Source organism: Conger conger, chromosome 14 (assembly GCF_963514075.1).
Source record: "Conger conger chromosome 14, fConCon1.1, whole genome shotgun sequence".
NCBI classification, from domain to species: Eukaryota; Metazoa; Chordata; class Actinopteri; order Anguilliformes; family Congridae; genus Conger; species Conger conger.
The window spans coordinates 30,141,069-30,154,205 of NC_083773.1; the positions used below are offsets into that span (position 1 = coordinate 30,141,069).

General features: G+C 39.6%; 1 protein-coding gene across 3 annotated transcripts in view; it reads left to right on the top strand.

The window, feature by feature from the left end:
• Window positions 1-205: 205 nt before the first annotated feature.
• LOC133110458 (potassium voltage-gated channel subfamily KQT member 2) overlaps window positions 206-13,137 on the top strand; it is a 45,924-nt gene continuing 32,992 nt past the window's right edge. For all 3 annotated transcript variants that reach the window (XM_061220590.1, XM_061220591.1, XM_061220592.1), the window contains exon 1: window positions 206-501. In XM_061220590.1, coding sequence (XP_061076574.1) covers window positions 206-501 — 296 coding nt within the window. The remainder of the gene's footprint in view (window positions 502-13,137) is intronic.

Genomic DNA, 13,137 nt, shown 5'->3' on the forward strand with positions numbered 1-13,137 from the left:
GCCGGAAGGAGCAGAGGTAGTAGACGGTTGGCTACTCATTGCAGGTTCTTGTTTGCATTTCAATTGGCTTTCCAGCAGCAGCAGGGAGACTACACCGCGCGCATAGGGGCTCCACCGACCCTACACGCCCAGCCCTGCGATGCTCATACCTGGTAAAGGGCTGGAAAAATCCCCGATTGGCTCCCCATGACGGTATACTTCAAGAATGGTGCAGAAATCCCGCAACGGCGGCGTTTACCCCGGTCCAGCTGCGGAGAAAAAGCTCAAAGTCGGCTTTGTTGGGCTAGAAGCTGGGGCTACAGACTCAAACAGAGATGGGGCGCTTCTTATAGCGGGTTCCGAGGCAACAAAGCGAGGCAGCATACTAAGCAAACCGAGATCCAGCATCTCCGGGAAAGGGAAACCTCCGAAGAGAAATGCGTTTTATAGACGACTGCAGAATTTCCTCTACAATGTACTGGAAAGACCGAGAGGATGGGCGTTTATATATCACGCTTATGTGTAAGTATTTACATGATACAATTCGTATGGGTTAAATTGCCACTGTTTGTGTTCTGTTATTGACATGGTGAGGCGTTTTTCAAACGCTTGGAGCGTGAGGGTGCATAAACTGTCTGAATCATTGTTCATTTCTAGCTCTGATTTAGACATTTCCATATGTGTACATTGGATGTTGAAGGAAGTGATTGTGCAGGGACCCAACATTATAAATTTATGAGCACCACTGCGCACTGTGAACCATATGCTACCATCTCTTTACGTTGGTTAAAACATCTTAAATGGTTATGTATTTCAAACCTTATTGAGAAAATAATGGTCTTTAAAACTCCCATGTCTGCTAGCGTTTGGCTTAACGTTTGTCTTGTTGTTTTAATAATAATTTCGCATGTAGCCCACTGTATGCTACGTCGTTATTAAATATACCGCAGACTTTTCCATTTTCTACCGTGGTGAAATGCTGCTTTATTTTAGGTCGGCATTGTTAACTCGAGCTTACTCTTATTTTGTCGTTCATAAAACGAAAATGCTGTCGAATTTGACAACTGTCCATTATTACAATATGATCATAACATTTTAAATAACCGAGGAAAATATTTTTTCTTTCGCCAAATATCAACGTTATTTATTTTCATGGGGTTATGTTCATTTTTGGTTTGTGAACATTGCTGTAAAGTCTGTGTGCTTTGGAGCATCAATTTTGTCTCTATGTCAAGATTTCTACATAAACGGATGACTGATGTGTTCGTGCTATATCTCTATACACTTCAGGCTGTATTATGAGCCCCAAGTCTTGGAACAAAGCCATATTTTTCTTAATTGGGCTCTGTACTGCACACTTTTAGATTTGTTCTCCAGCAATGTGGTTAAAGCACATATTTTCAGCTTTTATGAAAGTATTTCTTACATTTTCTTTCACCATTTAGAAATGACAGAACTTTTTATACATTGTCTCTCCATTTCATGGTGCCATGATATTTGGGACAAATGGCTTCACAGGGTGTTTTTGATTAGTCAGGTGTGTTCAATCGCTTCCTTGGTGCTGGTGTGAGAGCTCTCAGCATGTAGTCTTGATTATAGACATTTGATTACCTTTCTATTGTTGACATTTGTCGGTGTAAGAGTTGTGTCAATAAAGGAATAAAGGGGCGACATGGCTCAGGCAGTAAGAGCAGTCGTCTGGCAGTCGGAGGGTTGCCGGTTCGATCCCCCGCCCGGGCTGTGTCGAAGTGCCTTTGAGCAAGACACCTAACCCCCAAATGCTCCTGATGAGCTGGTTGGTGCCTTGCATGGCAGCCAAATGCCGTTGGTGTGTGAGTGTGTGTATGAATGGGTGAATGAGAAGCATCAATTGTACAGCACTTTGGATAAAGGCGCTATATAAATGCCAACCATTTACCAAAAAACAGTTAGAGACTTAGGACAAAGCAGTTATATTATCAATGAAGGCAGCCAGTGAGCTGTGCTATAGTACATGCCCAAACTATAGCACCCCCACCATGTTTCACAGATAAGGGGGGGGGGGGGGGGGTCTTGGGCTGTTCCTTTTGGCCTCTACACTTTGCTCTTGCCATCACTCTGATACAAATTATATCATCCTCTCATCTGTCCCAGAACTAACAAGTTCTTTGCAGCTAACAAGTGGCCTGTATCCTGCATCCTGTAGTGTAGCCTTTTTAGTTCTGTTTGTGAAGTCCTCTGCTGACAGTAGTCATTGACACATCCATGACTGTTTCTGACCTGTTGGACAGGTGTTTTGTTCCTTTAATTATAGTTAGAATCCAGTTATCAACTGTAGATGTCTTCTTTGGTCTATCAGTCCTTTTGTGATTACTGAGCTCACCAGTGTTCTCTTTCATCTTAATGATGTTACAAACCTTTTTTGTAGGCCTATTGTTTGGTCTCTGTCTCTGAATGTTTATTTACTCCCCAGCCTCATATTGGCTTCCTTGACTTTCATCGGTACAACTCTAGCCCACATGTTGACAAACACCAATAACAGTCTCCAAAGGCAATTACAAGCCTAGAACCAAGACTAGATACTTAAAGCTCTCTTATACCTGCATTAATCCGTGATTGAACACATCTGACTAATCACAAACACCTGTCAAGCCATTTGTCCCAAATCTTATGGTGCCCTGAAATAGGGGCACTGTATAAAACATTCTATAATTTCCCCACGATAAAACCAAAATGTTGAAGAATACTCTAATAGAAATTGAAAATCTGCACTGTAACCACATGCAAATTGTTTGATTATAAATGGCTAAGTAAATCACCCAAACTGAATCCAATTAAACATGCGTTTCACTTGCTGAAGACAAGACCGGAAAGGAAAAACACCTCAAAAACAAACAGGAAGTGGAAATGGTGACAGTCCAGGCCTGACAGAGATCACCAGACACTTTGCATCTGGTGTGTCTATCGGTCGTAGTTTTCAAATAGTCATCCGATGCAAATGATTTGCAGCCAAGTACTAAATATGAAGACTTTATATAAAGTGTCTATCCTTAATTGTTTCAGTTTTGGTGCATATGACAACATCTGTTGTGACTGGCTATAAATGAAAGCTGACAGTCTACACTGACCTCATATTCATATTTTCATTCATTGTATCATTGTATACTGTTTACTGTATATGGACCTGTCTGTAACTGTAGCCATCAGAAATATGATTAATATGCAGCATCAGCAGATCTGATTGCATTGGGATTTGCCTCCAAATTGTTATTACTTGCATTCAATTTATTATGATATATTCTGACTGAACTAATAGAGCATACTACAAAGCTTCAGGGTCTTTGTCTCCAGCACTTAAACAGACTGGACAGCTCCGCTTGCAATCTGATGTTGATGTAACTGTATTGAAAGACTACAGCACACCACACTCTACTATAGTGCCTAAGATATCAATCTACTTAATGTATTTACCAAAAATGGATGTACGTGACTATGAGATTCAAGGTGGACTTTCATTAGGAAAGAATTTGGTCCCCTTGAGTGTAATGCCGATGTAAGAAAAGTGGATTATGTATTGTCCTTTGGGGGAGAGATGAGTAGATGTTTGACTGCCCTGAAAGTTGCCTTCCCACACTGTAACTTAGACACACTACCACTTTAACCTAATGCCCTGCATCTTTCAGCGGGTATTCCAGCAGCCTTTCCCCTTGTGCCAAGAATATTCACCACACTGCCAATCTGCTGCCCAAACCCAGGCCAACCACAGGCATTCTGAGAGTGCAAAGAAAAACAATGAACCTCGGCAACAGCATGAATGAATACCAAAGCCCTGTACTCGTCTAGCAGTCTAACATCTTGCTCGATAGTTCACTTGTAATTTGTTCTGGAGCTGCTGTGCGAGTTACTCTCTTTTAGCGTTCTTCAGCAGCGTACAGGTCCTGACTCCCACCTTTACGTCTCTGCCATACCTTCCCGAGAAGGATAGAGACCCTTTTCTAAATGATTGTGTTGTAGTGTTCATCTGTGGTGAGAATGTTGTAGTATATACTCTTAAGCCTACATGAGTTTGAGATCGCGGGGCTTTCCTTGCTGTGGTACCGGCTCAGTGGCAGTATGCCAGTGTGTCAGTGGAGTGGGCTGAAAAGGAGCAGAATGCCCCCGCCCACTCGTGAGGAGATTTTTAGCATGAAAATCGTGTTCCAGTGTGTGACAAAAGGAAGGAAGGACAAGGCATTGCAGGATGATTTATCTTTTTTTGCATTTTAGAAGAAAAGCATAATGGGAATTGTAATGCAAATGAGTATAGTATGTGTGAAATAAGGCTTATAGAAAGGGTAAACTGCTTTTGAGGACAGGGACAGTGGTGAGGTGAATGCAGAAATTAAAGATCATTTCTGCTATTACTGTCGTTATAATGTGATACTGTTTATCAGATCAGCATGTGAAGCTTCCTTATGGACTAAATACCACTTCTGTACTTCAAGTTGTTAAATATTGGATACTGTTGTTTTCAACACACTAAATATATGGCAATTAAAAAACAGCATAATATATATTTTTAACATGAAGTATTATGGAAGAATTCAATTCAAATTAGACCTGAAGTAAGGCATCCAAAATTGTGTAGCCAGGTGGCTAATAGAGTTGCTTGTCTTTGTCATGTAATGAAGCCCATGTGCCTTTACTCATTGTGGTGTTAACGGATTTCAGCTGCATTTACAGTTCTGAGTTACAAGCAGTCATGGGGGCACAGATGTAGTCTTGTTCACAATGTGTGTGGTACAGTTGATCTCTTTTCAATGCACTTCCTGAAGTTCCATAATCACTGTTTGGACCAATCAAAATAGACATGATTATGTGGTGATCCTTGCATACAGTATTACCGGTAGGATATTTGTCAGGCAACTGTCAAGCCAATATAGGCAATATTCTTCTAGTGTTCTAGTGTTGTATGATTTGTTAATGTCAACATATGCGTATGAAAGCACTGATAATTGGCACATTTCCTTTTCACAAAAACAGAAAAAATAGGAAATTGCATCTGTCTGGAGTATTACAATCTGGTTTAGCTACACTGTCCAGGACAATGTCCATGTTCTCATGTCCAAGTTGACATGATAGGATTTACACAACACATGGTTGGAACTTCAGTTCTTAGTTCTGTCCTTAGTGAGAACCACCATCCTTCTGTGGGTTCAAGGCTACAGCCAACTGGACCACGAAGCAAGTTTGTTCAGCCCAGGCCAATATATTCTGAAATATATGCTAAGCGATTTCTATTGACTGTGTAAAACATCCCAGATGTTGAAACGGCAGTCAGAATTTCAGTAAAGGTGCTGTGTTCCTCAGCTTTGAAAGCTCTCCATGTTTTGGGGTTGTCCCACTACTAAAGATCCTTCTATACTGTATGATAAATGGCCTTCAATTTTCAGATTCAGATTCCTGGCAACCCTCAGGCACTTAATGTTTAATTTACTTAATTTTCCAAACAATGATCGTGGCTTTTATCACTTTTCACTCCTCAAAGTAATACTTGTCATATTTAAATGAAACACCCGCTGTCACTAGAAGAGATTACTAAATTATAGCTCAGTGCTACCAGTCTGTGATTGACAGTGTTCCAGCATACAGTATTTTGCCTTCCTAATTGAATGTATGTTACAGTAGTTGAGGTATACTAACTGCTTTTCTTTGTTTAATCATCAGCTGCTCCAAAACTCATGGTTGTAGTGTATATCCGTGATCTGAATATTTCCAAAAGATGACCGCTTACTGTGTGACCACAATGGCAGCTGAACTCCCTAGACAAGACTAAATATATACCACCCAAACATGTTGTGAGATATGCATAGACTTGGGACTTTTTTAAATTTCATCAGCTGTCTGGAGAACAGCTATTATCCCTTGCCAAACATCTGACTTGAATCTGGAATCAATTATCTTTAGTTTGTATTATGTTTTATAGCATTTTTCTTCAGTGTTTTTCTATATAATCCATCTGAATGTGTTGTACTTTTTGGCAAAACAGACAGTTAAAATAGAAAAGAACTTGCTGTTCAAGTTTTCTCTTTGTTTTCCTGTGAGGAACCTCAGTATGAATACCATAGCACTGTGATATAAAGATTATTTTTTATCTTGCATATTCATTTTGGCGAAATGCATCCTATAGGCGCTTGTTCAATTCTGCTAAATCTATTGCACTGATTAATCAGGTCACTATAACTGTGATGGTGTGTTGGTGTACAGTAAGTTATTAAGTGCAAGTTACTTAATAATGAGTCTTTCAGCAAGATGGTTTGGTTACCATCTTAAGGCATCTGTATTCATATTTTTTTATCAAAACAAGTGAATAAATCAAGAACCTGTTTGACCTTGTAGTGGTTGCCAGCAATCAGCAAGCACATAAATCCCTCTTAGTCTCTATTGATTTCCTTCATTTAACACAATTCTAAAACATATTTTTTTCTCTTTATTCTGCTTTCTTTCCTGCAGTCTGTACATCCAATGTCTGACAATCCATTGATTATAGTCCCCAATAGGTGCTGCGTTTGCATTTTGGTAAGTAGATTGATTCTGTAAAGGCCCTTTTTTTAGAGTGATAGCTCTCTTCAGGGTGCTTCCAGTGTTTGCCTTAATGCCCTTTGGCACAGGATTTCTTGGCGTTAATAATGTAGCTAAAGAAAATTGTGGTGGCAACAAATTGAAGGTGGTTAGTGGCAGTGACTTTCAAAAAATGGAAACCGGAAGACCGGGGAATGCGTTTGCATTGCGTTGGACCTAGAAGCAGCCATTGTCTCGCTCACAACAAACAGTTTGCAGCAATTTCCTTGTTCTCTCGCTATTTAGTAATACTAATCGAAAATTATGTCTGGTAGTGATAGTAACTTTGGAATGGCTTGCTTTCGTCGCTTCCGTTTCTCTGCTCGTGCACTGATTCGCTAGCTGGACAGCCAATCAGAGAGCTCTCTCTCATCGACGGCTCCGGGGGCTCCGACACCGATTCAACATGTTGAATCGGTGTCGGAGCCCTCCAAAACACGCCAACGGAGTGTCGGCGTGCGGGACACACCGGAAAGACTTGTATTTTATTTTTTTTTTGTATAATTTTAGCTATTTTCAGTAACCAAATAATCCGCATTAGGTTCCCATTGTGCCTATCTACTTGACTATTAGGACTCTTAGGGATAAAATAGACTGCAGAAAAAGTGCATAATGATACACGGTGATGTACTGGCTTCCATCTCTGCGTATGATCCAGGACACCCTTCTCCTCAGTCGTACCATATTAATTTCAGTGCCTGAAATTATGAAGGTGAATCTTGCTGTGCTGCAAAAATCTACCAATCAATGACCCTGCCTCTGCAGAAAAAGCCACAAGATTCCATCAAGTCTTGAAAAATGGTATCTCTTACCCAGCATTCATTTCAGTGTATCAATTTCTGCTCTGTAAATTCATTTGCAAGTTAAACAGGGAGTTGCAGTTAATATGAAATTGTTCCTCTACCAGACGCAAAGCTTTAATCCTGAAAAATCGAGTTGCAAATGGATTTCAAAAGTGTGCACAAAATCTATTGCTTTTTATGCAATTAACCTACATATAAATGGTGATTTTGGAGGCTTTTATTCCATGGTCCAGTATTGAAATTGATTGTGCCATTTTGTCAGTGGCGATGCTTTTCAAAACAGCACAGTATAGACTCATTACTTGGAAGTACTGGAAGTTATTGGATAGCAGAAATATGATTACGCAAACCGGTGTCACCAGGTAGTTTTTCTCAGGTGGTTCTTCTAATTGTACCAAGATCTACTTCCCTCACTCACTTGAGTGCTCTCTCCCCCTCCTATTTGCTTTTAGGCCATTGTGAAATGTACCATTCATCCTTTTCAGAATGTGAGTGAAGTGGATTAAATGATGCATACTTTCTTATGTATGAGTGTATTCTTTTTTCGTTCTGTGCCACTGGCTTCAATGCTGTAATTAATCATACCTACAGAGACACATGGACAGATTCTAGCAGCATCAGACATCCTTTTGAGAGCTGTGGGCTGACTCTTTCTATTGGCTGAAAAGCACCATTCACCAAATCACTGTGAAACCCCAGGGATGTATCTTACTTTGAATTAATATAGTTTAATCAGAGATTTGTAGTTTTTGGTGAAACTATCAGACATATAGCCCTCCACATAGGCTTCATTTACACAGGGGACATGGGGGATGTGTCTCCCCCCAAATATCTGAGAAAGCCTTATCTGTCCCCTGCAATGTTAGGCCCTTACATTGAAACTGGGCAAGATACGCTGTGCCCCACCATTTTCCCCCAAAACTACAAAAATACTAAAATGTAGTCCCTCCAGGACACGGGCAGAATAATCTTTGATATAAATATTTTAAAATATCAGCAATTTGCATTCACACAATAACAAAGATTACATCGTTGCATAAGAATTACACGTCTTGTTTCTAACAATGGGCTGCAAATTAATTGTGTAAACAGACTGGTTGTGGGTGCCTATGTGAATATTATGATTCATGATAATAAGTCATATGCAAATTATGCCACTGTCAGAATCAGTTGCTTTAAGCACCACACTGCTTATACATAAACAGTCAGTTTTATATGAAAGTTGTTTTAGGGCAACCAGGGAGTGAGACCCCCCACCCCCAGCCTTGCTTTAATAACATTATCACCACACTTTCTCAAGAGCTCTGTCACCCCACTGCAGATTCACCATCAATTCCAGCAGATGATGGGCCTCCCAAAATTCGACACTCGGTTTGGTGTCTTAGATAGTAGCAGCCGTCAGCGCCTGTTTTCTGTTTTGGAACACGAGACATGTTTTAAGAGCGCTGTTTGCGACATCAACATCGGTAGGTAAAGTGCAACAGATCACGTCATGGATTCATTGCTGTCCTACAGTGTTGGGATTGGTCTATGTCATTCAGTCCTCCACAGCTAGTGGCTGTGATAGCCTTTTTGTCAAGCCACTTCTCAAATAATCATTCCATTTGCGCCACCTCAGGAATCTAAGCTGATTAATTAATTGTCAGTAATTAAGTAAATATGATGGTTGACAGTGGTGTTTACAAGCAACACGTGTTAAACTCAGTTCGATTAGTAGCAGTGGGAAATTTATTTTTCTTTTTACTGCAGTGATTCATGGTCCAGGGGAGCCAACAGTCTGCTGGCTTTTGTTGTTTTGGCTTGTTTTTCCTTAAGATCAGTGACTGATTCGGAGCCAAGAAACCAAGTTCTCTGAATTAACCGTGTAATCAACTGCTTTACTTGATCAATTGCTGTGCTAACAATGAAAGCCAATAGGCCCTGTGGCTCTCCAGGACCAAGAGTGAGGACCCCTGGCACAAAGACATGCTTTTTGTGGCATTTCAACTTCCGACCGCATTCACTTTCCTTCCTGGCTCTCCCCATGTTAGACCAATTAATTGCTTTTATAAATATCTCAGTTAGAAACTCAGTTTTCTAACTGAGTTACTCATAATTAGTCACTTCTCTGTGCTGTATCAGTGCCTATGGGTTCTCTGAGAGGATAACCATTGAAAAACCTCCCTGCAGGTCATTGGTGGCACTAGTCATTAGCTATGGAATGTAATATTTAAATATACATTTGTAATGTCTGGGTAAGGAAAACAAACAAAACAAAGCAGTGATGCTGCAAAGGAGAGGCTGCTAAACTGTGAATACATGCAGGGCACTAAATTGGTGTTTTTTTGTTTTTACGACCACATTTTTCTGCTTGTGTAGTTTGCATTTGCATCCAGTGCCTATTCAGTCGAATAAATCTTTAAATGGTTTCCTGTGGAGAGGAAAGAAGTGAAAAGAATGGCACATCCATGAAAACATGCCCTCCACTTCATCGATCACGTTTAAGTGAAGCCCCTAATCACAGACTCTTAACAGCATAATAGTGTTGAGTACCTTTGAATAGTAACAGCTTTCCGGGGGCTAAAGCGGTCATTGTAAGACATGGTGGAACCTACTCACTGTTTTTTTTTTCAGTTTTGCAAAAGTTTTGAAAAAGAGAGTATTTAAGTGAATGAAAGTAAATAACACTTAATATTTTGTAGCATATCCCTTGCTTGCACCAGTCCAAAACCTTCCACCTTTTCTTCCTAATGAAGTCCGTTGTTGTGCTGATAGTGTGCTTTGGGTCATTGTCTTTCTGCATGATGAAGTTCCTCCCAATGAGTTTGGATGCATTTCTCCGTAACATTGGCAGACAAAATGTTTTTGTAGACTTCTGAATTCATCCTGCTGCTACCATCATGAGTTACATCATCAATAAAGATTAGTGAGCCCACTCCAGAAGCAGTCATGCAAGCCCAAGCCATGACATCGTGTTTCACAGATAAGCTCATATGATTTGGATTGTGAGCAGATCCCTTCTTTCTCCACACTTTGGCCTTTCCATCACTTTGGTAGAGGTTAATCTTGGTCTCATCAACCCATAAAACTTTTGTGGCTCATCTCTGTACTTCTTTGCAAATTGTAATCTTTCCTTCCAATTCTTACTGCTGATGAGTGGTTTGCATCTTGTGGTATAGCCTCTATATAGCTTCTCTGTAAGTCTTCTTCAAATGGTTGATTGAGATACCTTCACTCCTGCCCTGTTGAGATTGTTTGATGTCACTGACTGATGTTTTGGGGTTTTTCTTCACAGCTCTCACAATGTTTCTTCACAGCTCTCACAACTGCTGTTGTTTTCCTTGCTCGACCTGTTTGATGTCTGTTGCTCTGTTTCTCTCTTTTTCAGTACATTCCAAGTTGTTCTACAAGCTATCCCCAATGCTTGTGTAATTTTCTAAACTTCAAAATGGCTTGCTTTTTTTTTTGCAAAGACAGCTCTGTGGTCTTTATGTTGGTTTATCTTTTCTAAAACAAACACAGTTTTCAGGCAAAACCCAAGGCAAAAACCAAAAGTAGACATTCAGAGCAATTTATTGTTTAACCAAGCAATCTAACAGGGCACATCTGGGCAACAAGCAACACCTGTCAGTCACATGTTCCAATACTTTTGCTCACCTAAAAATTGGATGGTCTGATACAAAAGTTTAACAAATCTAGATAAAAATACCCGGAAATAAAAGCTGAAATTCTCATGTACATCTTCTGGCCTCAAACCCAATTGTCTTCAGTATATAACAAATACAAAGGAATTGACCTTGCTGCTCCAATACCTTTGGAGGCAACTGTATTTTTATCGTTTGCATTTTCCTAGTAGTGGCTGATTGGGCTGCCCCTCTTCGTAGGTCCTTGTGTGAAGTGCGTTAACTTAGATTAACATAAACTGGGATGACAGCACTCTGACTGCCAGGTGTTCATGGTTAATATAGTAGATACATTAATGTGCAGTTTTGACAACCACAAGCAGTATTATATGTGCTCATATTCCTGTATTATTAAAACTAATAATGCAGGAAACAAAATATATATACTCCAGAAACATCAAAAGTACCTTCAATTGATGAATTGTTGCTCATCTGCACACGGTTTATTGATATCCATCTACTGAAAAATGTAGAATTGTCCTCCCTGCAAGTGGCAATGTAAAATGGTTTTGTCTCGTCGCCCTTATTGAGTTCCCTGCGTACTGTACTCACCATCTTCCTCCAATGAATATTTTAAACCTCTGCACATCTTAGGGGATAAAAATAGCCAGGATTCAACCCCCTCATGTCTGCAATGTATACACATTGGATTTAGAGAAGCATGGCATGTCTGGGTTGTGAATCCAGTGGGATTCCTGAATGCACAGTTCATATTTGGAATCCCAGAAGCAGCAGAAATGAACAGTTGCTGCCGACACCCAATTAAGGCAGAAGCAGAGAGACAGGACACTGCAGAACCTGCTGCAGGTTGAGGAAGACATTTACAGTTCAGATGGAATGTGATCCACAATCGATGCTGTTGCCTGCAGTCAATAACCTCGCCATTAAAGATTATGTGATTTGCTTGCAAGTGAGATGTACAGTTGAAGTATAAATGATTAGACATGTAGTCTTTAAAATGCAAGGGAAATTAAATTGCTAAATGACACTTGTTCATTTCTAGAGACATTTTTTAATGCCCTTTACGTTTGCTTTTTAATTGGGGCTCGAGTGATTATCAGTTTGATAGCATCAATTGAAATAATTTCTATTATTGTGTGTACTAGTTGTATTTCCTAAACTATATAGATGACATATTGTTCTTATTGTAGCACCACATGAGTACAATGTTTAAAATTGGCAGTCGAATTGGATTTCGACGTTAGCCCCAGCTAATGAGGCTCGAGTGTTCGACGTTAGCCCCAGCTAAGGGGGCTAACGGGGCTCTGATTAACCTAATTTTGGAATAAAGTTGCATTTTCAATGTGATGCAGATTTGTATTTTTCTATTGTAACTTTTGTCTCATAAATTAGTTCTGCCTCATTCGTTCTCAATGGTACAATCCTCATCTTTAATTTAAGTCTTCGACCATGTGTGTGCAGTACATCGTTTTTGAGATGATGACACTTTTATAGGACTAGTACAAAATAGGTGGAAAGGTGGGGCAAAGTAGAAAGGGTTAAGAATGGGGTCCTCCTTTTTATGCTTTCTGGTTAATACTTTATAATTTGATGCAGTTATGCATTAGTAATAAATCAGTAGTAATTGCATTATAGGTCATACAATACTGTGCAGAAGTCTTAGGCACCTGTATAACATTCTGTACAGAAAATATTATTTCAAAAATAATTCAATGAAAGGTCCTAAATAATCGTAATATACATTTTACATTACATTTGAGTAATTTGGCAGAATAGAAAACTGAATAAAAACTGAATCAAATCAATATTTTTATGACCACCTTAAACTGCATCACTTCTCTGAGATAGCCAATGCTGTCCTGCAGTTCTATAGGACAATCAGCAGGGAGGTTGTTCCAAGCATGTTGGAGAACTTGCCTCAGTTCTTCTGTAGACTTTGGTTGGCTCCTTGCTTCTGATCTCAGACAGCCTTGATCAAGTTTTTATGTAAAAAGTAGTCAATTGCTTACAGTAAAATGTTACTTTTTTAAATTAAATACAAAAATGTCTCTGTAAAATTAATTTTATTCTAACACAAAATAAACATATATATAATAAAGTCTAGGGTGATTAAGACTGCACAGTACCGTACATTAGCATTGATGGTGCATCAT